The sequence below is a fragment of the Paramisgurnus dabryanus genome, chromosome 20 (assembly GCF_030506205.2).
Source record: "Paramisgurnus dabryanus chromosome 20, PD_genome_1.1, whole genome shotgun sequence".
NCBI lineage: Eukaryota > Metazoa > Chordata > Actinopteri > Cypriniformes > Cobitidae > Paramisgurnus > Paramisgurnus dabryanus.
In genome coordinates, this window is record NC_133356.1 from 2,256,246 (window position 1) to 2,279,562 (window position 23,317).

At 36.6% G+C, this 23,317-nt stretch overlaps 1 protein-coding gene across 1 annotated transcript in view; it reads right to left on the bottom strand.

Moving 5' to 3' along the window:
• Positions 1-171: 171 nt before the first annotated feature.
• col9a1b (collagen, type IX, alpha 1b) overlaps positions 172-23,317 on the bottom strand; it is a 30,105-nt gene continuing 6,959 nt past the window's right edge. Inside the window, exons 19-32 of the mRNA XM_065296018.2 lie at positions 22,816-22,869; positions 21,140-21,184; positions 20,749-20,802; positions 20,495-20,548; positions 20,356-20,409; positions 13,165-13,236; positions 12,577-12,612; positions 12,218-12,262; positions 12,047-12,079; positions 11,680-11,826; positions 9,336-9,390; positions 6,912-7,100; positions 6,542-6,619; positions 172-3,570 (exon numbers count right to left, since the gene is read on the bottom strand). Of these exons, the coding sequence (XP_065152090.1) occupies positions 3,374-3,570; positions 6,542-6,619; positions 6,912-7,100; positions 9,336-9,390; positions 11,680-11,826; positions 12,047-12,079; positions 12,218-12,262; positions 12,577-12,612; positions 13,165-13,236; positions 20,356-20,409; positions 20,495-20,548; positions 20,749-20,802; positions 21,140-21,184; positions 22,816-22,869 (1,113 nt within the window). The 3' untranslated portion in view covers positions 172-3,373. The remainder of the gene's footprint in view (positions 3,571-6,541; positions 6,620-6,911; positions 7,101-9,335; positions 9,391-11,679; positions 11,827-12,046; positions 12,080-12,217; positions 12,263-12,576; positions 12,613-13,164; positions 13,237-20,355; positions 20,410-20,494; positions 20,549-20,748; positions 20,803-21,139; positions 21,185-22,815; positions 22,870-23,317) is intronic.

The window sequence follows — 23,317 nt, forward strand, 5'->3', positions numbered from 1 at the left end:
ATGTTTACAGTGTAATTTAAACCGACAGGTAAAAAATGACGGTCATCTTCTTAAGTTAAGGCTCGCACTCCGTCCGCTTTAAATAAAGTAGTGCCATTGTATTGAATTTATTTAAATGAATTATCATATTTATTTAAATTCATTAAATAATTTATGAATGACAGTCAACACTGACAGTGACAAGGCAATCTTTATTTGAACTAATCATTTATTTAAATGAATTATGTAAAGTGTGAAATAAAACCGACGTCTCTAACCACGATTACTATATAAGGACACATTACATTTATTGAAATGGATTAAATTAAATGAAAACAAAAATCAAACAGTTGGAAATCTCTCTCTCGCTCTCTCTGCAAGTGTAACTGTGTTACTATGGTTACCAATGTTTATAGTAGTGGATTAATTTCTAACTTTAATCAAACTGACTGGAACTACCTGTGCGTTAAACGGTTTTAATGCACACCTTCCAGCCAATCAGAATCGAGTATTTAAACAGACCATGGTATAAACACATTTAAAACACGGTGCAGCATGTTTACTAAAAACGCAAGCAGAGGCCATTGACATAATATTAGTGCAGGTCGACTTAAACGCATCATTTCCCGCACTTGTGTTTTACCGACCACAGATCACCCCCTAATAATCACAAAAGAGGTAAAAAAAACAAGTGTAAACATGAATGTGTCTCTCTTGTCCATTTGTGATCCTATCGACCAAAGTGCATCTTAATAGCAGATGTAAACGGAGCCTTAGAGACAGCAGTCATGATTTCAAACTTTGTTTCCCATTCATGTTTGTTTAATAGTATTGATATTCTTAACGTTCGGACATGTTTTGTCATTTAGAGGCATTGTTTATGCTAAATGTATCTTTATTGTCATAAATTAAATATTTGAAGTTTACTGCAGATGTTTAAAATGTAAAGATAATAACTCTTTATATGACGACATACAGTATCATGGATACTTGTGTAGCATTGATGTGTGGATATTTCTCAATATTTTTCTCAAGGGCTTTAAACTGTGGACTTACTTGAAGGGTAACATTAATTCATCTACCTGCATCACAAACACTCTGTGTGAAATGTATTGGGTCAAAAAGTGACAAACCTGACCTGTTGGGTTGTAATTTAGCTATGTTGGGTTGTTTCAACCTAAAATGCTAACTTACTGTTGGGTCAAATCTAAATATTTTCTCATTTAAACGGTTGAGTTTGTCCCCGTTTCACCCAAATATTTTTAAGAGAGTATCCTGGTTTTGTTCTCATTATGAATGAATTCTCATTGTGGGGAGATCAGTTTGATCAGATACAGTATGCATACATTTTACCTTTTATCTTTTTTTGGCCTTATAGGCTTAATTGTTGATTTTTTTATTTGTGTAACTAGATAATCAAGGTCAAATGAGGTCAACACACTACTGTATGTATACTGTATAAAGGCATCTTTTTCAGCAAACTCAAAGTACCTTAAACGCTCAACAGATCCTCCAGTAACCCAATTATAAGGAAAGACACCTGAAGGTTTTTGAGAGGCTTCTGCCAGTGTGACAAACCCCAAATGTTGCCTTAAGTATATCATATATATGTAGTTTTAACAGTGTACATATTTGCTTTCAGTCTCCATTAATGCATCTGCCTATTGCAATTATAATGACTGTGTTATTACCCTTATTTACCACACTTTCACTTCTTCATAGAAAGATGTGACATTTATGTTTTCTGATGTCCTGTTCAATATTTGCTGCCTCAATAGTTTTTAATTTCAGTTTATCTTGTAGTGTGATTCTCATAGTTGTGTGACCTGGGCTCAATGCCATGTTTCCATATCAATAATCATTACAGATAATTATGTCCTCTACGAAGATTTGCAATATTGTTGATGCATTAAATGTTTCGCTTTGTATTTTAACAGACTTTCAGCATTACACTGATATTGTTATTTGTTCTTGTTGAGTGCATGAGATATGTATAAATATAAACAGTGGCTTGGGAAAGTATTCAGACACTTCTGTCACATTTAATGTTTGCATTGCACAAGTAAAGATATAAACTCATGTGGCATCTGCAAAGGTTACACTGCAAAAAATGACTTTCTTGGGTTTTGTTATGGTAGACATATCTTAAAATTCTTAACTTATTTTCTTGATGAGCAAAATGAAAATAAGTAGTTTTTAGACCAAAAAAAAAAATGAAGTGAATTTGTGCTTAAAACAAGCAAAAAATCTTGAGACAAGTTTACTTTTTTCTTAAACACTTAATTCAAGAATATATTTTATTTTATTTTTTTCCCCATTGGCAATTTTATTTTTTATTTTTTTGTGCACAAATTCACTTCAATTGTATATTTTTTTTTGTCAATAACTAGTCTTATTTTCTTAGGTCATTTTGCTCTTCAAGAAAATGCATCTTGAGTTAAGAATTTTTAGATATTTCTACTGAAAACAATATAAAAATACTTAGTAAGAACGTCATTTATTGCAGTGTTCTTATGCATTTTGTGGTGATTTCTAACCATTTGGTTACAAACTCTAATATAGTCTGTTGACCTCATGTCGGTTGTGCTTGCTTGTTTAAAACATTTACTATGGTATTCATATACTTACATTATGTGTGGCTAAAGTATCTGAAAACGTTTTAGGGCCACTGCATATTCAGGGGCTAAATGTCTATTTATAAATGAACATTTAAATTATTTATTTTAATAAATATTCATTCACTTCATGCTCCGCCATTATCTAGTCTGTATTTAAGATTATGATGTTTTATAAGACTGGTGTAAATATAATCTGGTATTTAAATATATTTGTGTTTGCCAGCGTGACTCAACACTGAAAGAGCCGATCTGTCCTGGTCTATCATTCAGAAATAAGTGAGAGAAAGTTGGTCTGAACAATAAATCCACTTTACTTTGAATGTTTGAGGCCTAGTTTTTATTTTAAGGTCATATGAAACATTCAAATGTATTCAATAGTTGATCTCTGTACAAATTTCAATTCCTTCGAAGTATGTAAAATAAATAGAAATATGAAATGTGTATCGGCATTTTCTCAAATGTTTTTTGTGTTTCCCTCGCAATCTTCCACCTTTCCATCACTGTTCTTCAGCAGGGAAATGAACTTCTTACAAAACAACAATCAATCAAATCATTTACAATATTTGCTCTCTTTTTTATTCCTTTACATGAGGACCCTTTCAGTTTTCTGCTAATACCCAGATTTTTGGCAGGTTTATCTTTGGCACACTGCAGCCCCCGGTCTAAGTTCACCACCATTATGAATGTTTCTGTGAGGGTGATGGGAATGTTTTGTGCTCCTCACAGAGCTGTCACTATCTGAATCCACCTGATCCTGATGTCCCAGTAGTACGGCTTTAGTTTCCTCCCGGGCCCTTCATGTTAGAGTCTTGATGGGCGGCACCTGCGCTCAGATTACAGGCTGAAGGGTCGCAGTAACCCGGTTGACCAGCTGTACCAGGAGGACCGGGAACGCCAGGCTGTCCCGGGATTCCGGGTGGTCCTCGCTCTCCATCACGCCCATCCTGACCGTATCCCGGTATTCCAGGTTCACCTGCGAGATGGAAACAGGTTGGTCATTTTTTACGCTAACTTCAAATCAGAACTAAATTAAAATTTCTAAGGATTGTTTTGACTTTATTTTGACATGGAAAAACTTGAACTTGTTTGGTCAGTGGAGAAACTTCTGTGAGCTAAACACTGCTGGTTCAGGTCATGGTTTGGTAAAATATGGACAAATCCAACTGTTGTATTAAATTTACCTAGAAAATATGCATATTTGACCCAACCATAGGTTGAAAGCAAGGCTATGAACCGGTTCACGGAACGAAAACCAAATTTTTGTGATGTTTTGCAAGAAACAGAAACGAAATCAGAAACTTTCAAAATATAAATGTTCCGGAATAGAATTGTTTATTTAAAGTAATATTAACCGCTTAATACCGTTATTTTTTTGTTCTTTGACAAGATTTCTGTGCAATACTCGATGAAGTTCACTTCCAGTCATCGTTGACTCTTCTGATAAATCAGAAGATTGCCCCCAGCAAGTAGTCTACTCAAGCCCAAGTCTCTAATGTTCAATCATAAGAGGCTATCAAGTATCTCAAGATGTTTGTTTTTTACTAATTAGTGGTGTAACGGATCGCAGTTGACCCATGGTTCGGCTTGCATGCAATTCATGGATTAATACACAAATTTAAATAGGGTGAAAGTTGATCATTTGCACGTGTTTCAAAGGCTTGCAAATTTTAACACTGAAGTGATTTTAAACAATTTAACCGCTAAAAGATGCTAAAGTGAGCAATTTTCTGTTCGCACATACGCACATGCGATTAAATGTGTCCGGTCCAACTCCAATCAAACATGATTATCTCTATGCCCTTCAAAGATCAGAACTCTTGAAATATTAACTTGAGAGAGAGAGTTGCACTACCGTGTCTCATACTGTAGTCCATTAAAATACATTTGGTGAATAAAGCACTGACAAACAACATAATTTTCACTTTATGTGGAGCGACTGTTTATGCTGCATCTTCTTCCTGAAGCGCCGTTTGGAATTCGTCTTCTGTCTGTCTCTGCACACATGTTTAAGTGCACTCATAAGTGCATACACGGAGAGACGCGTTTCAAAAAGCAAGCGAACCACAGTATTCTTTTTCTAATAAAAACATTTGTTTAAGTTGTTTGCCAATAAACGATAATTCATGTATAATGCTGAAACAAATGTAGGCATGTCAGAATTACAGTTATGCCGCTTACATAATGTAGCCTTTTTGTAATATCTGAAGACAAGATAGAGACTTAAGGAAAATTATGTAGACTAATAATTTAAGTTTAATGTCCTAATGATCTCTCTGCTGACATGGAACGTTATTAACCAGTTCAGGAACTTTGTTTTTTGTTCTAACCGGCAACATAAATTTTAGGGTTGAACTGAAAACCGGAAACGTTAAAATACAGTTTCTGTTCGGAACGAACCAATTAGGAAAAAATTCTGGTTCAAAGCCCTGGTAGAAACAACGCAACGTAGAGTTAACTTAAAGGGATAGTTCACCCAAAAAAATAAATTCTGTCGTCATTTACTTACAAACCTGTATAAATGTCTTTGTTCTGATGAACACGATGGAAAATATTTTGTCAATATCTGATCATGAGCCCCATTCACTGCCATAGTAGGAAAAAATTATGCTATGGACGTGATTGGGGCTCATGAACAGTTATTTACAAACATTTCTCAAAATATCTTCTCTCATGGTTATCAGAACAAAAAAAATATATACAGGTTTGTAACAACATGAGGGTGTAAAAATGATGGGACAGGGTTTATATTAATCCAGGACTAGGCCTTACTTAAATTAGGATATTTAAGTAGTTTTTATCAACATACCTTACAAAAAACAATACTGGTGTGCATCTTGAGACAAAACAATGACACTGATATATTTTAAGATACGTCAGTCAGTGCAAGATGTTTTTAAATGAAGACATCTCAAACCAGCCCATTCACACGAAATTACATACCTATATTTTTTTCACAAATTTCCGTGTTTTTTCGTGATCGTATCACAAATTTCTGTGTATGTGTCATTGTGTTTTGTCCGATTTTCTTACCATTGTTGCTTCGGTTCAGGGTTAGATTTACATAAAATGACATCCTCACCCAAAACCAACTCTAACCCTAACGCCAGGCGACAATGGTTTAAAATGTAGAAAATATTTTTTTTAAATCTGATTTTTTTATAAACCAATACTTAAAGTGACATCCTAATGCAAACACCAAATCTGAAGCGAAAATGGTTTGAAAAGGGGGGGAAAAGCAGTTGAGTAACCAATACGTGACAATGACACGTAAACAGAAATTTGTGATATGATAACAAAAAAGAATCAAAAAATTACATGACTATAGGTACATAATTTTGTGAGACTGGGTAGGTCAAACATGCATTTTAGTCTGGGACTAGGAGAAGCCCTGTCCTCGGACCACCCCTACAAGTGTGCATCTTAAAATAAAACAATGACACTGATATATGTTAAGATATACCAGGACAAGATGTCTTTAAATGAAAGCAGCTCAAACATGCATTTTAGTTTTGGACTTGGATAAGCCCTGTCCGGGAAAGCGCCTCATAAAGTTTAATGGTTGCATTAAAGAAAGCCAAGATTCGTCTGTCTGTTCTGATTAAGCCACTGAGAAACTGGCCAAGTAAGAAATCCTATTTATACAAGTTCATTTGATTGACAGTAAGTGACAGTGACACATAAATAAAATTGAAAGTCTCTATACCTTCAATTCATCAGACATTTGACGGTTTCATTTTATAAGTCTATTACTGCAACCGTGCTAAATATAACTCTGGCATGATATTTCAATTGAGTTGTTTCAGAATAAATTGGTTTGCAGACAATATTCATTAATAGCACCTTCATTTATGCATTAGAACAACAAGGTGGAATTGGGAGGTAGATATAAGCTTATTGTGAAGTGAAATTTTTTGACAAGAATCATGTATGAAGTTCAGACTGACCGGGTAGACCTGGAGGGCCTGGTGTGCCTTTGGGTCCCCGAACTGTGGGTCCTCTGTCTCCTCTGTCTCCCATCTCACCTAAAACACAAATACTGTCATCACTGTTCATTTACCAAAACTTTAAAACAAGCTCACAAAACCAACATTTCTCTTTATTTCCCAGATGTGTACCAGTAAAAGACATTTTACCCAAATGATTAAACATTTCTCATAACTGAATTACAGTAGCAAACAATTAGCAGCCATCAAAAAAGCCATTTTAATTTTAGCATACAACACTATAGAGATGTTAGAAAGTGATTGGTTTATGTGAATGTTGTTTACATCCTGAAGTCTGACAGGTTAGTAGTAACACATAACAACAACTCACCTTTCGGCCCCTTGATACCCAGGGGTCCCGGAGGTCCTTTGAGTCCAGGAAGTCCTCTTGCACCAGCGTGCCCAGGGAAGCCGCTGTCACCCGGGGTTCCCGGAGGTCCGGGGGGTCCGGGTTTGCCCGGCAGTCCGGCCGCACCGGACTCTGGTCTTCTCAGACTTGCGGCCAACTGGGCCAGCTGCTCTGAAAAGACAAAGATGCGATGTGCTAATGAGTGTGAATTGTCTCCTGCCATTAGCACAGCTCATTTCGACTTCATTTTGTCCATTGATTTCTCAGTTGTATTCTCTAATTGGAGTTGCCCACCAGTGCAGACTGACTGCTGTGTGCATTGACTTGAGTCTCTGAGCTGAGGTTTGAGCGCCTCCTTCAGGGTAATATTTCTTTTATATCTTTGTCTTTCATTATTTATTCACTTCTTTTTAAGGGGTTTAGAAATAAAATAATGATCACTTTAGTAGTTCTTTTTATATTCAATGACTGGATTATATGATTTATTACAAGTAATATTGTTCATTAACGCATCTGTAGGCTGTTTGTGGTACATAATGGTGCATTATTATAGATTTACAGATAAACAGGTGTACATTTATTTGTATTTTAAGATCAATCTCAATTGTAAAATGTTAGAAAAAAATGTGTAGCCTAGCTGTCACTGTTCTAATATATGATCTAAGTACAGATATGTATACATTTGGTACCTCTAAAGTACTAATATGAACTCTTTAGGCACAAAGCTGTACTTTTTGAAAAAGGTAAAGCCCCATTGACAGCTGGGGTATAGGCTATATTTGACCATTTCCGACAGTGTGCCAGGTTTAAACTTTCCTTTACCTTATCGTGTTTAAAGGAAAATTGTATTCAGTTGTTGCAATCTCATAGATCAGGAGATTTGACATTTAACCTTTGGTCAACCTTAAGATGTTTTTAAATGTGCTGTATAAATAAATGTAAAAGAGAATGAAAGTAAAACTGCTTAGAAACGTTAAGAGTTTTGAGCTGTAAAATAAATGTAGATTTACTGCGGGTGAAAATGAGCTTTTAGCTTAATCCGGTACAATGCATGGAATGTAGGGTGACCATACGTGCCATTCTTCCCAGACGCGTCCTGGCCAGGATTTCCGCTTCGTCTTTCAGAAGTCGTATTTGTCAACCGCATACGTCTTAGAGGATTATTATTATTATTATTACAGAAAAGCAACCGTTACATTTTAAAGTAAGAATGAAACTACAATTGTATGTCTTATGTTTTTAACTGAATGGCGTATGCGGTCAACAAATACGACTTCCGGAAAACGCACCAAAATCCTGGCCAGGACGCATCCGGGAAGAATGGCAGGTATGGTCACCCTAATGGAATGGAAACTTTGTACATGGTCTCTTTATAAATAAATAAATGAAAGTAAATGTAATCTAGATTTGGGTTAATTTGATTAGAAATATTTTCATTCAGATTGAAATCTTTAATAATAAACTTTTGATTGCCAGATAGCAGACAACTCCGGGCCAGATGCGCACCGGAGCTGTCGTCTGCTGTCTGGCTGAACTCAGTTTGTTTTATAAGTTGTTGAGATCTTTGGGTGTTTTTCTCAGGAGAAACATCTGAGATGCGAGAGACTCAAGAAAAAGTTTTCTTTACGTTTAATCTCATTGGGTGAGATATTAAAGAAACCTCATCTGGGACTACATTTACAGATGAAGTTTCATATACTACTGTAGGTTATTTCAAAGCTTTAAAACCAATATTTTTGTGAATAAGCAGATAATTTTGCCTGTTTTCAAAATCATTTTAAAAGCGTGTTGGAAAGTGTTCGAGCTCAATCTCTTCATTTGTCCTCATTCATCCCTTGAATGTTTCTCTCCCCTCTTTTACATTTTCAATTTGCGATGGGAAATTGAGCATACAAGGGGAGCATTTCTTCCTTTTCAATGGGGAGAAAAGATAAAAGCAAAGGCTGATTATTCAGGATGTAAAGAATCCAATCCAAGGCCCTGAGCCATGAGCAAGAGCTGGGGTACAGTGAATTTCACAAAACCTGCTGAAAATATATGCAGCGGGATGCTCGACTGAGCTTTTAGGATTTTCAGGGAGGGTTTGGTGGGCTAGAGAAGAAAACTCATCGCTTTGAGTCGAAAGTGCAGATCAGCTTAAAGGAAAATGAATTTTTCAGTGAAATGTGAATAAAAGAGTCATGAGGGAACCGGAGGAGGAGGAAGAAGTGATGGCTAATGTTAGTAACATGATTCTGTCCGTCAGGATGAAATCAAAGAGAAATCTTTCAAACAAAACACAAACTATTCTTTCATCTCATTGGGACTTTTGTGGTCAAGTGTTTATTTGTTCTCCTGTCTGAAGAGCTCTTACGCTCAGCATAAAGCATCAAAGAAAAATCAAGAAATCTGAGCTTGAAGACTCACCCTGCATCACACGCATGCACACCTGTCTGATGTGTGGGTCGCTCGGTTCTTTACCCTGTCAACACAAACAGCTTTATTGTAAATGAAAATCACACAATCCACACACTTTATTCTTCATATTATTTTGTCTCATTTCAGATCTCCCCTTCAAAAAAACGCAACTTTTTTGAAAAATTTGAAATTGAGTTTTATTAAAGGCCGCAATTTGTTGAATGCTTCTGATATCATTGTTTGATTTTATCATCATAATTTTTTCTAAATATATCTAGGTTAAATTAGCGTGTCCATACGTGCCATTTTTCCCTGGCCAGGAAATCAGGTGCGTCCTCCTGAAGTCGCATTGTTCGACCGCATACGTCATCGAGGTTCACAGATTTCAGTTAAAACTATATAAAATTAACATTTATTTCATACAAAGATATACAAATTTCCTTCTTACCATGAAATTTAACATTTTGCTTTTCTGAAATAGAACCTGGAATAATAAACCTCGAAGACGTATGTGGTCGACAAATGCGACTTCCAGAGGACGCACCCAAAATCCTAGCCAGGACACGTCAGGGAAAATGCCACGTATGGTCACCCTAGGTTAAATGTCAGCTTATTATTTCTTATTAATGAGTGTTTACATGTTTGTTTGTTTTGTTGTTTGTTTTATTTATTTATATCGCACAATTTAATACAACTCGCGATTGCCAATTCCGAGTCATACTGGCAACCACTTTAGTGAGATTAATAACACAGTCACAAATTCATATTTCTTTGCCGACTTGATCATTTTTGCTGCTGCATTTTGAATTTTCTGTAGATGTGTAAGTGCTCGAGCATCAACTCCATAATAAAGGGAATTACAGTAATCCATTCGAGAAAAAAACATACCACTAATAGCTTTCTCTAAATCTAAATTGGATAGAAATGGTTTAGTCTTAGCTAACAGATGCAGGTTTATCTCACCACAGTATTTATTTGGCTGTCCTGCGCATAAATCACTATCCAAAAAAAATCCCAGATTTTATACTAGATTTAACAAAACTCGTCAATGAAGTTGCATTTAATCACTGAAGCACTTAATGCTTACTTGGTCCAAACACAATAACTTACGTTTTGTTTTCGTTAAGCTTCAAACAATTTGCAGGAATCCAATCCATAACATTGTGTAAGCATGCAAATAAATCATCAATTGAATTTAAATTTAATTGTCTCTTGGGCAAATCATCAGCACAACAATGGAATGATAGGCTACTTCATTTGTCTGAAAAATAGCCCCCAACAGTAGCATGTAAAGGTGAAAAGGATTGGGGCCAAGACTGACCCTTGTGGAACACCCCAAAGATTTAGTAATTTTGAAGAATTACAGCCCCCAAAACTAACATCATGGTCCACCACATCAAACGCTGAGGTAAGGTCAAGCAAAATTAAAATATAATTTTCATCATTATCCAGTGAAACAAAGATGTCATTTAACACCTTGACCAACACTGTCTTCATGCTATGACTGAAACGGCAATGGGGTGATAGGGGCTTGTAGTTGCTTAAAAACCACTTTTTCTAAAACCTTAGCTAAAAGGTAAGTTTGAGATTGGTCTAAAATTATAAGGATCCTCTATTGCCAAATTTACACTTTTTAATAATGGAAGAACTGTAGCATGCGTTAGATCTGCTGGCCAGATGCCCTGACTAAAGCATTTGTTAATTAGGTTCAACACAATGGTCCCTACACTAGTCTTTATTTATCAAGGTTACATTTACACAACAACGTGTTTTTTAAAAAAATGTCACGTACAGACAACAATCCTGTCAAAAAGATCTGTGTTTATACGGATACATAAAAATGACTAAAATGTTGTATTATGTGTGGCAGGCCAGTAGATGGCGATGTTACATTGTAAAGAAACACTAAACGCACATTAACATTCATCTACAGAGCGATAAATACAAACAATCAAGATCAACAAAAGCATCGAGCAGTTTTGTTTCGATGAATAATGAGTTACATTAGTGACCCTGAAATATAATGTGCCAAAATTTGTTAAACTTTGTTGGAGAAGCGTCAATAAACGCTTGAGCAGTCCTGTAGGACGCCATTGTTGTTTTGGTCCCCACCTTGCCATAGTTTACACAAAGTTTTTCAAAAGCTTGCACTTTGAAACCCGTCTCTTAAAAGTTTGTGCTTTCATGACCCCAAAATGCCATTGTTGTGTAAACGAACAGCCAAACTGCATAAAAACTTTTTCAGTTTCAGCTAAAAACATTGTGTAAACAGTCCCTTAGTATAATCTGTGTAATATATCCCCACAACTTTCAAATATCAACCCCAGTACTTCATGAAAGCTTTAAATCATACCATTGGCCCCTGGGAGCCACGAGGTCCTGGAGATCCTCTGTCCCCTTGCACACCACGCGGTCCAGGGCTACCAGGAGGTCCTTCAAGGCCAGGCTGCCCGCGCGGTCCATCTGGTCCCCTATTACCTGGATCTCCTTGGTTACCGACCTAAATGTACATCAAAGAAATCTACGTGAATGGATATAGTGCTATAGTATATTTAAAACAGTAAATCATTACAGTGATTTTTGCTCAATGTCTTAGCTAAGGGCTAAAGAAGAACGCTAGACTATAACTGGGATATAGCCAAGGAAAAGACTGAAATCAGAAATAACCGCTGAATAGACCTAAGTCAATAATTCATAGATTTCAAAGCAAGAAAACTCACTTCGCCCTTTACACCGGGTGGGCCAGGTTCACCCTAAGCAAAACAGACAAAGTAAGAGAATCAACAGCAATTTCACTACAATATCCTTAAAGGTTATAATAGCACAAATTGCACATAAACATACTGAACTGATACTTGACATTTTTACCATAGTATTATTGTGCTACTTACAACATCTCCATTGTCTCCTGATGTTCCCTCTGCTCCTTGATCTCCCTACAAATAAAAAATATTGATGCAGAAAATCTCATAGATTTAGGGGATTTAACAGCACACCATAAAATCAATACAGTGCTTTAAAAAGCTGTGTGATATATAATGTTAAGCACATTTAAAAGCATATAGATACTCAAAATCAGTAATTTCTTCGGTTTTCCAAAGAAACATATAGTCATAAATGTTTATTTTATTGCATCGTGTATCACCTTTATTTTAAGCAGTGTAAACCTATGTCTGTTATAGTTGTGTGTATATGGATTATTAGTTAGTTCATGTAGCACTGTTTGATAACAATGTAATCAGACTCTCACCTGTTCTCCCTTTGGTCCAGAATCACCGGCTTCACCCTGTATAATTCAGAAATTCATTTCCATAGATATTTAACTCAAAGGATAACAATGTGCTTAAAGATTTTATAACAACAACCCAGTTATTCAATAACTCTCATTCACTGTTTGACTTCTTATACAAATTTAAATCCATTCAAGGTGCATGAATTGATTCGCTTTAAATGCATTAAAGAAATCGTTTAGCATTAAAGGGCCAATTTAATTTTCAACAGCTTCATTGTACTTTTCTATACAAGCTTTAAAACACCAGTGGGAGCAAATTGCAAATAATTGCAAAGTCTTAAAAGCTGAGACGAGTAATTGAATGAAAACTGCTTAGTGATTATAAAGAGTTGAGCTGCTGAACAAAATAGTGATGCTTATGTAGCACCGTCTAGTCGTCTTTGTTTTCTGAATACATACTGAATCATTATATAACATTTGAAGTGATTATAAACAAAAACGCACACTTTTTTAACATAATTCACGTGTACCACCACAGAGGCACTGTAAATACGTCTAATATCAAAAAGCTTTTCAAAATGTATTTGATAAGAAAGCCGTTCTTACCCGTTCCCCCTTTACTCCGGGCAGGCCTGGTGGTCCAGGAAGTCCTGGCAAACCCAAATCACCTTTAGGACCCTGAGAAGATCAATGTCATGTGGTCAGTGCTGTCTTCTGCATCTACTGTAAAATTCTGCTTCTTGTTTTCTCTTTTCTGTCTCTGCAGGACCTCCAAACTGAGGTGAAAGACTCAAAAAGGAATCCTTCACTAACTCACATGTAAAGATAAACTCATGCATTCTTAAAAATTCTGTCTGTCTGTCTGTCTATCTGTCCATTCTATAGGATGATGGTGTATGTAAAGACAGAAGAGACTTTTTTTATGAAACTGTGAACTATGAAACACTGCTGTGTGAGATTCCTTTCACTGTTTACTTTCTCCTGTGAAAACAGTGAAGTGGGATCCCATTCAAGAAGACTCTCAAAGAGAAGAGAGAGAGAGAGAGAGAGAGAGATGGTTTTATTCTCCTCTGTGGGACACAGCATGGTCTCTTCCGTCCTACTGTGAGTGTGTCTATCTCAGTATTATTTTTGCCTTGCTTGAAAGAGGACATTTGCATAATATAAAGGCACAAATTCCCCTGTAAGTTAGTGAGGTTTCTAGAATTCACTGCACCCCAAACCAACTAAATAGGTAAAAGCAGCTGAGTTTTGTGGGAGTAAATATGACTTGCTACCTCTTTAAACATCAGGATATTTAAAAATATAGTTATTTTTAAACTTTGGGTCTGCTGGTAAGAGGCAATAAAAATCATAGATGAGATCTATTTAATATCTCATTTGTCTTACAATCCAAAAAAATGTATATAGGCCTACCTGTTTTTAATTCAAACCATGAAATAACTTGTTTTAAGGATGTTTTGGTATTACACAAAGCATTGCGGTAACACTTTACTTGAAGGGGTGTTCATAAGACTGACATGACAGATTTTATTCACGTTTATGACAACTGTCATTAAAGGCACATTCCACTTTTTTTGAAAATAAGCTCATTTTCCAGCTCCCCTAGAGTTAAACATTTGATTTTTATGTTTTGGAATCCATTCAGCCGATCTCTGGGTCTGGCGCTAGCACTTTTAGCATAGTTTAGCATAATCCATTGATCTGATTAGACCATTAGCATCACGCTAAAAAATAACCAAAGAGTTTCAATATTTTTCCTATTTAAAACTTGACTTTTCTGTAGTTTCATCATGTACTAAGACCAACAGAAAATTTAAAGTTGTGATTTTCTAGGCAGATATGGCTGGGACTACACTCTCATTCTGGCGTAATAATCAAGGACTTTGCTAATGTAACATGGCTGCACCACACATAGTGATATTACGCAGCAGCTGAAAATAGTCCTCTTAGTAACTTTCAATGGCAGGGGACTTTTTTCGGGCAGTGCTGCAGCCATGTTACATCAGCAAAGTCCAAGTTAAGTTGTCTTGGTAAAGTCAAGTTGTCATGACAAGTTATGATGAATTGGTCAAGTGATCATAACAAAGACATCTCAAACAATTTCATCTTTGCATTAAAAATGACATAATAAAACAGATGACACTTGCAGTTGTCATAAACGTGCTTAAAGTCATTTGTCGATTATGAAGGTGTCACGTCAGTCTTACTGTATGAACACTAGGGGTGTGCATTGGCACTGCCCTCACAATTCAATTCAATTAAGATTCACCAGGTAACAGTGTTTGGAATAACGCCGTTTAAAAGAACGGCGTTACGTAACGACGTTCATTTTTCAGTAACGGGCTAATCCAGGCCCGGGGTGGGTAATCGGGAGAACCGGGAGAATTCCCGGTGGGCCGCTTCACTTTTGGGCCGGTCGAGTTTTTTTTTTTTTTTTTTTTTTTACAATTGTCACGTCAGTGAGTCTATCTTCTCTTAAATGACACTTCACACGTTTCGCATTTGCAGCGCGCAGCCTCTGCATGGGTTGTACCATGTGAGGGAGTTTTCCCCTCCCCTCCCATTGAGTTGGTTCGGTCCATAGCACGTCCAAGAAAACTTTTCTCCGGTAGGCTGGGCCGGCCCTACCATAACAATACGCGTCTGAGAGGAGGAGGGCGTAAAAACAGGTTGAAGAAAAAATCCGTTGAAGGGAGGATGCTGCCAAATGTGCCAAACTTACAGATTTATTTTAAAGAGGACAAACAAAAGTGACAAAAACAGGTAACTTAAAGAGAAATAAGCCTGGTAATGATTAGCATTAGCAACGTAATTATTCGGCTAATACTGTTGTCAAACTATTTACAAGCCAACATTTTATTTTAGTTAAAATGTTAGCCTTTTGTGTATACATGGACTTTGCAAATATTATGCAGACAGCTTCTGAGCAGCAGATAAGCCAGTTTCCCGCTGAAAATGAGGAGCCCATGAATAAACAACATGAATTAAAGTTATTTAACCCTCAGGTTGTGTTCAGAACCCTATAACACCTTTTGTGTTCCCAGTCAAAAATGACAAGCCTAAAAAAGCTTATAAATCACTTGTTATGCTATATATTTACCCAATATTGGATTCAATATTTTTGTCAAATTGTTTTCTTTTTTAATTAGGACTGGGTTTTATATTTCTATTTGCATCTGATTAATCATAGGCCTCAAAGCATTAGCTATGCTAATAGTTTATCAACCTTTTCTTGTGGAATAGATCCAAAAAGGGCTGGGTTATTTTTGACCCATAATGGGTGAATATTGGACAGAACACACTGCTGGGTTAAAATTGTCCCAATGCTGGGTTGTTTTAACCCAACTGTTGGGTTATTATAATCAATGGTTGCACAACAACCTAACATTGGGTTATTTTTAACCCAGCATGTGTGTTCTGTCCAATATTTACCCATTATGTGTCAAAAATAACACAGCCTTTTTTAGAGTGTAGAGGAATATTTTTGTTAACTTCTCATCTTAAGTGAAATATTATTTAGCTTTTACCTTATTTGTTGAACCATGATATTAATAAAAACTATAGTAAGAGCTGAACTGTTGCTTTATTTATCCAATTTGAAAAAAGTGCTAATTTGGAATAACACTATGGAAAAGTGGGCCGGTCTTGGGCCTGAAACTCCCGGGCTGAAAAGTGGCCCCACTCCGGCCCTGGGCTAATCTAATTAATTACTTTTCCCGCCGTTACAACGCCGTTAACGTTACCGGACGTTAAATGCGGTGCGTTACTATGCACTGACTTATGCCTGGCTCACACTACAGGATTTTTTAAATCCTGGCAGATTATGAAATCTGGTTGCAGCACACACATAAGGAGAATCTTGTCAGATATTCTTCTCTCAAATCTTAAACATGCTCACACTACATGAATTTAAAATCCTAGTGCATCACACACTAAAGGATATTATTAGGATTATCTTGCCAGAGCAAGCACTTCACGTCACCTCAGGAGAAGAGTATATAAAGGAATGAAGATTATGATACATTTATTATGATTTCTTTTTAAATATTTACAAAGTAGCAGCTTTCATTTTGAAACCTAGGTGATTTCTCCTCCTCAGCTCTTGTTTATGGCAATGATCATGATATGTTTTAAGGATGTGTTATGCAGAGAGAAATATTAAATATTTTTTTTTTGCACATTTAGGAGTTACTATTAAGTGATGTATGCTATTTCTATCAATGCTCTGTTTTCCTGTTTCTTCCTAACAGGAATATTATTGTAGGTTTATAAGCATTGCTGCTAAATGACTTATGCTTGGTTAAACTCTATTTTGCACTGTTGTTTGCATTATTTAATTCCACTGTATATATACTGCTCTGCAGTGATATTATTTTTAGCTATATACTATGTAAATTCTATTTTTCTTGTTTATTCTTCTGAGGCTACTGGTCTTTGAGAGCTTCTAAAAAATTTCATTATAGTTTTATTATGACAGTAAAGTTTCTATTTTATTCTAATCTATTCTATCTTGCAGTGTAGTGTCTAGTGTTAAATTCAGTATTTACATTACCAATGGTTCTGGACAAATATGTAATTTAATGTGAAACGTTGTAAGTCTGGATATGAGGCGCATCAGATTCACAAGTGTGCGGTGTTTCAGCAATCAGTTTCTGTGCGTTTGTGGAGCACGTCACAAAAAAGAACTGAAAATCGTCATATCAATTTAAATTCGTTTTGTTAATATGCTAATTATTTAAGTGCAACATATTTCGTGTATGCCTATTTATTTTATTAAATTTCCTCTATACACAGAATAGCTGCAGGTGCGTGATGTGACTGACCATCATCATGTTCTGTTGTTTTTAAGATATTTTAGATAATGTTTATAAAAGAGTGAACAACGTGAATCAAGCGAGGAATTCATTTCGATATTTTAAATCGCCTGTCTGCCCCAACGAGCTGCAGTTGTGGCGGAATGAAAGTAGAATGAAACATTAACTTCCACAAACTATTTCTCCGGCTGCGCTGTCTACCCGTACTGCTGCTTGTTTCGCGGTCCCGAAAGCTGTCAATCATCTCCGTCTCTCATTGATTATTGTGAAAGTACTGACGTAATTATGCGGATTTAAAATCCTAAATATCAAACATGTTTGATAAGATCGGGGCGGCCCCGATTTGCTTGAGAGCATATTGCAAGGTGTAAGTTTAGACTTTTAAACGTCTCACATTACAGGATAATCTGGGCCGAACTTCGGAGCCGATCAAGGTCCATTGCCCGATTTTCCCTCGGATTCTCGGGAGGGGAAAATCGGGGTAAATTCGGCCCGATTATCCTGTGGTGTGAGCCAGGCATTAACCTGTGTGATCCAAACGCAACCCTGGCTCACACAGCTAGTGAGGAGGTAGGTTAATAACGAGATAAGCGATTATGATTGGCTAAGGCAGAGTAATGTGTTTCATGGTAGCCAATCAGAGCCAGTGTTGTTATACACATGCCAGCGCACGCGCCTGCGGCGACACACACACAGGGCGAATTCCAATCGAAAGTGATGATCACTATGCCCTATTCCCTTCGAAGATCAAATCTCTTGATGTATAAACTCTAGATAAAGTTGCGCAATGTTGTCTGATAGTGTGGCTAATTAAAATACACTTGGTGATAAAATACAGCGTCTTTTTCTGTTTATTTGGATTTTACATCCCCTTCGCGAAGTGCCCTTCAAGGGCGCACAAACGGCATTTGGAATTTACCCACACACACCGAACAGGGGCACGTTCAATCTCACACCGGTGCGCAACGTTTTGCTACGGTTTCCGGGTTGAACGACATGTTTCCTGGAAACGGTGTGCAACGGAATGCAACAGGTTTTAGAAGCGTTTTCTCTTGTTTGGTGGGTGTGTCAGAAATGTCAGCCCAATCAGCGGCAAGATGTATAAAACCACGCGATAGTAAAGAGACAGCTCGCTCAATGGGTTCAAGTTGGATGTTGTCTTTCATTTGGACGGCAAGGTCAGTGACTGTAACATCGAGGGTATTTTACAGTATTAAACACACATTTATAACGATTTCATCAGGCTTCAGAAACATTTAAAAAGGAACACAAAGAATGGCCTCTCAGCTGCCGTAGTTGCAACTCTTGCGTCATCACAACAGGGTGTTCAATGCATCACCGTTTCAGTTTAATAAACGTTGTGCAACGTTTTGTCGGGGCTGAACGCAGCCCAGCTAAACAGAGATTCGCGGCAGCAGAAGAGATGGCGAGTCAGGAGGAGCAATCCGATGAAAAGTTGGCATTTTGAAGGTGGAGATATAAGCACTACTTCAAATTCATTATGGTCAAAGCAAGAACGTGCATGTAATGTGTACATTATGTCCGGGAGCGAAGACTTTGTCGACATCCGTTGTAAGCAACTCTAATTTAATGAATCATATTGTTAAACTGTTTACTTTTTTAATGAAGAAAACGAAATACAGCAGCCTATGTCTTCCAGACTATTTATCTCAGTTTGATTTATTTAATTTGCTACAGTTATTGCAAACACACTTTATATTATTTAACTGTTTACTTTAGAAGAAAATACCTGAAGAACAGAATGTCTACCAGACCAGTTGTCTGACATTGGGAGTTTGATTTATTTAATTAAGAATACGACTACAGAGCAAACACACTTTTTGTTGTTTAAAAGTTAACTTTTTGTGAACAAAACACTTGGAAGTACAGGTTATTTACTTGACCAGTTGTCTCAGGTTGAGAGAGTTTGATTTAATTTAGTTTGCTGAAGTTAAATGCACTTTATATGGTGTAACTGTTTACTTTTCTTACAAAGATAATACTTGAAGTGTAGGATAAAACTCTTGCTGTCTGTTGACGTGCAATAAATATGGAAAGTTATGTATGAACACCTGTCTGTTCTACTCATTTCAACTGACATGTGAAAACTGCTAAAAAAATACAAATTCTTTGACATATAGCAACTTTTTTTTAACCGTAACGCAAATAGTTACTTTCCCTGGTAACGAGTTACTTTTATTATAGAGTAATTCAGTTACTAACTCAGTTACTTTTTGGAACAAGTAGTGAGTAACTATAACTAATTACTTTTTTTAAGTAACGTTCCCAACACTGCCAGGTAACGATTCGATTCAATTCAATTCGATTCTACGATGCATTGCGATGCATCAGAATTCTACTGTACACAACAAGGCAAATTTTTAATCAGTCAAGTAGTAAAGTCAAGTGCAACTATTCTCAACAAAAACAGAAGCTTAGCAGCTTTAAGACAATGACAATTATATACCTGAGATGCGAATTTTACACACAGCATAAGTCTTGTCTAGTTTCCCATTAACTTCGTAGAATCCGAAATGTGCCCATATGTCTGCTTTCCATGGAAAAGGGTGCGTTTTTATTGTCCACTCGAGGCCAGAAAATAAACGGTGACATAATCGATTATGGCACTTTGCAGCATCGGTGCTGAATCGGGCATGCGCGCATTGCGATGCATCGCCAAATCGATTATTGCTGAAACCCCTAATGAACACCCCTTCAGGGTAAACCAGAGTTTTCAAAGAGATCTCAACAACGAGATCAGTTGTGCTCACATTATATGTAAATTTATATGTACATTTTTATGCATATCAAAATAATTATGATTGTAGATGCTATGCTATGCTATCCATATTAATGTTTTAATTCTTTACTCTTACGGTACGTCACCAAGTTTCTACTTTGTGTCTATTTTATTCCTCCTAAGTAATGTAAATTAGGTGAGACCACTGAGACATATCTTAGAGAACTTTTAACCACTTACTCTGGCTCCTGGTTTCCCCATTGGTCCCGGTGGGCCCTGCTCTCCACGGTCTCCCTGAACACAACGACAAAATCAACATCTGCGAGGTGTAAATAATAAAGACACATCCAACCTATAGCTTATAGACTTAAATACTCACAGCTAGGCCAATAGGCCCGATGGGTCCAAACTCTCCTTGTTCTCCACGCTCACCCTGAACAGATACAATTTACATTTACATGCATGCATCTGACAGATGCTTTTATCCAAAGCCATTCAAGCTATACATTTAATCAGTATGTGTGTTCCTTGGGGAATGAACCCATGATCTTTGCTAGCACAACACTTGAACACATTTATAACCAGATAACCTGCCTCTGTACACAGCTATCGAAGAGTTAACTATAAACCTACCTGTCTGCCCGCAGATCCCATAGTGCCCAAAAGTCCTGGATCTCCAGCATTACCCTGAAATCAGCGTGAGCATCATACGTATAGTGTTAATAAGAGTCACATCGCATCGCATTAGATTAAAGCAGCAGTCTGTAATTTTAGAACAGAACTGCAAAAAATGTTTGGTTTAGTAGTTACATAACAAACTTTTATCATTGTTAAGCCGGTGTTGCTATATTAGGCCACCCAATGCTGAAAGCACCATATGGCAGTGTTTATATTGTTTTTACATTTTAAGGTTAATCTATATTTGTCTGCATATTAAACTGGGATAGAAAATATTTTCACATTTAAAATAATACGCTTCACTTTTAATAGCCAGTGTTTTTATATTTTTGATAAATCCTCTCACCTTTTCTCCTGATGTACCTTTTGGCCCTGGGCTTCCTGGCAAACCCTGCAGAGATGCACGAAACACTCACTTAAATATCAAAAGCAGTTCATTCAAAGCTAAAACTCAAGAAGAATCTCAAATACCTTATTTGTATTGAAAGATCAAAGTAAAAATCATTTTTATCTCAGTAATAAATAATGATGGGAATGAGTCTAACATCATGCTATAGTGTTTGATCAATTCAGAAGTATTGTCATCTAACACTGCAATAAAATCGGGCAGATACAAAATTGAACATTTTAAAGTGAAACTATTGACTTTTACCCCCTGCTGTAATGGGCTACGAGTTTTATGGGTTTAAAGGAGACAAGGAAAAGAAAAAACTACACTAACGGGTCAGAAATATAACCAGGCTTGTCTGTCAGGAGTGATAGGTATTCTTCTAGAGTTTGACAAAGTTAAAGCTAATCCTGTACATGTAAGCTTTTTTATTTTATATACGTGGCCTGTGTTTGTTTTGTGTGCCTCATGCTCGCCTGTCTTAAGTCTTGACCCCGCCCCTTCGTTGCCTTGTTAATTATTCATTATTAGATTACGCCCTTCACCTGTGTGTCCTCGTTCCCTAGTTTAGTTCTTCCCTATTTAAAGCCACTGTGTGTGATGTCCTGTGTCAGATCATTGTGTGTGTCACGTTTGACACTGTCATGGGTCCTGCCGTGCCGTGCCGTGCCGTGCCGTGCCGTGCCGTGCCGTGCCGTGCCGTGCCGTGCCGTGCCGTGCCGTGCCGTGCCGTGCGTTATCCCCTCAAGGGTGTTTTTGTTATATAATAAAAGTCTATTTGGATGAGAGCTGTCTGCACTTGGGTTCTGTCTTCCCCATCCCTGACACCAGGTACCCCATTTGAAAAAAAAAAGTGACTATGAACTACATTTTGCAACATTTGTTTTATCTAAAGTGACTTACATTGCATTCAAGCTTTACATTGATCAGATTTTGTGATCCTGGGATCAAACCCATGGTCTTTGTTTTGCTAACTCTATCAGTTGAGCTACTTTTTTTTTCAGTATTTCTTAATCCATTATTAGAAAGACTTGGACTTGGTCAGTGCAATTGTCATAATTTAGGAGCGTATAAATGTTTTTGATCTTCTTCCACACTGTAAAAAGTGTTTGTAAAATGAACATTAAAATACAGTAAAAATGTATTTATCTACATTATAAAACTGTATTTTACAAATAATAACCGTAAAATTTACAGTGAAGAAGTAAACAGGCATTCCTGTAATTCCCTGTGTGACTCTCTACATTTGATGATTTTATTCAAATAATTATGATTCTTCATATATTTGTTTCCAGGGTGTTTTGTATTACATTTTTGTTGTTTAATTTGTGTTTATATCATTATTTTCAAGTCAAATGTGTCATCTTCTTGCTCACTTTAATTTAAAACTTTTATTCATCATGTGGCTGTACATTTAAGCGGTATATAATATGTATATAATTTGATGAAATATGTGGTATGTAAAATAAACAAAATGTTGCTGTAAATGATATGGTTAGGAAATGCAAAACATACTTTGTCTTATGCAGAAAATTTCATAACAATAACAGGTTTAAACTGTTAAGTTTTTTTACAGTGTAGTATCTATATATTAAATGAATGTTGAATCAGTTATTCTTTACATAAAGACTTACAGGAACACCTTGAAGGCCAATTTCTCCTGGAGCGCCCGGTTTCCCAGCATTGCCCTGTAAAACAACCAAATCTCCATTATTGCTACTGTCAGACTTTAAAGTCCTCCATTAGTCGATAATTTTATCACTTAAAATTCATTTTTAAGCATCATAATAGCATATGTAAACATGTAAAGTTTTTTCCTGTTACAGTTATTTCTTCATGCTTTAAAACAGCTTGAATATAACTCTACACCCTTGCATCATTTAGTATACAAGAATCTAAGAATATGCAAATTAGTTGCACAGCTCAGACCATAAACATAACCATGCAAATAAGTCCCCGCCTCTACTCAATCTCACATCTCGGGCCATAGACATGAACATGCAAATTAGCCCCCACCTCTCTATAATTGCACAGCTCAGACCATAGACATAAATATGCGAATTAGTCCCCGCCTCTACTCAGTTGCACAGCTTAGACTATAGACATGAACATAAAAATTAGTCCCTGCCTCTATTC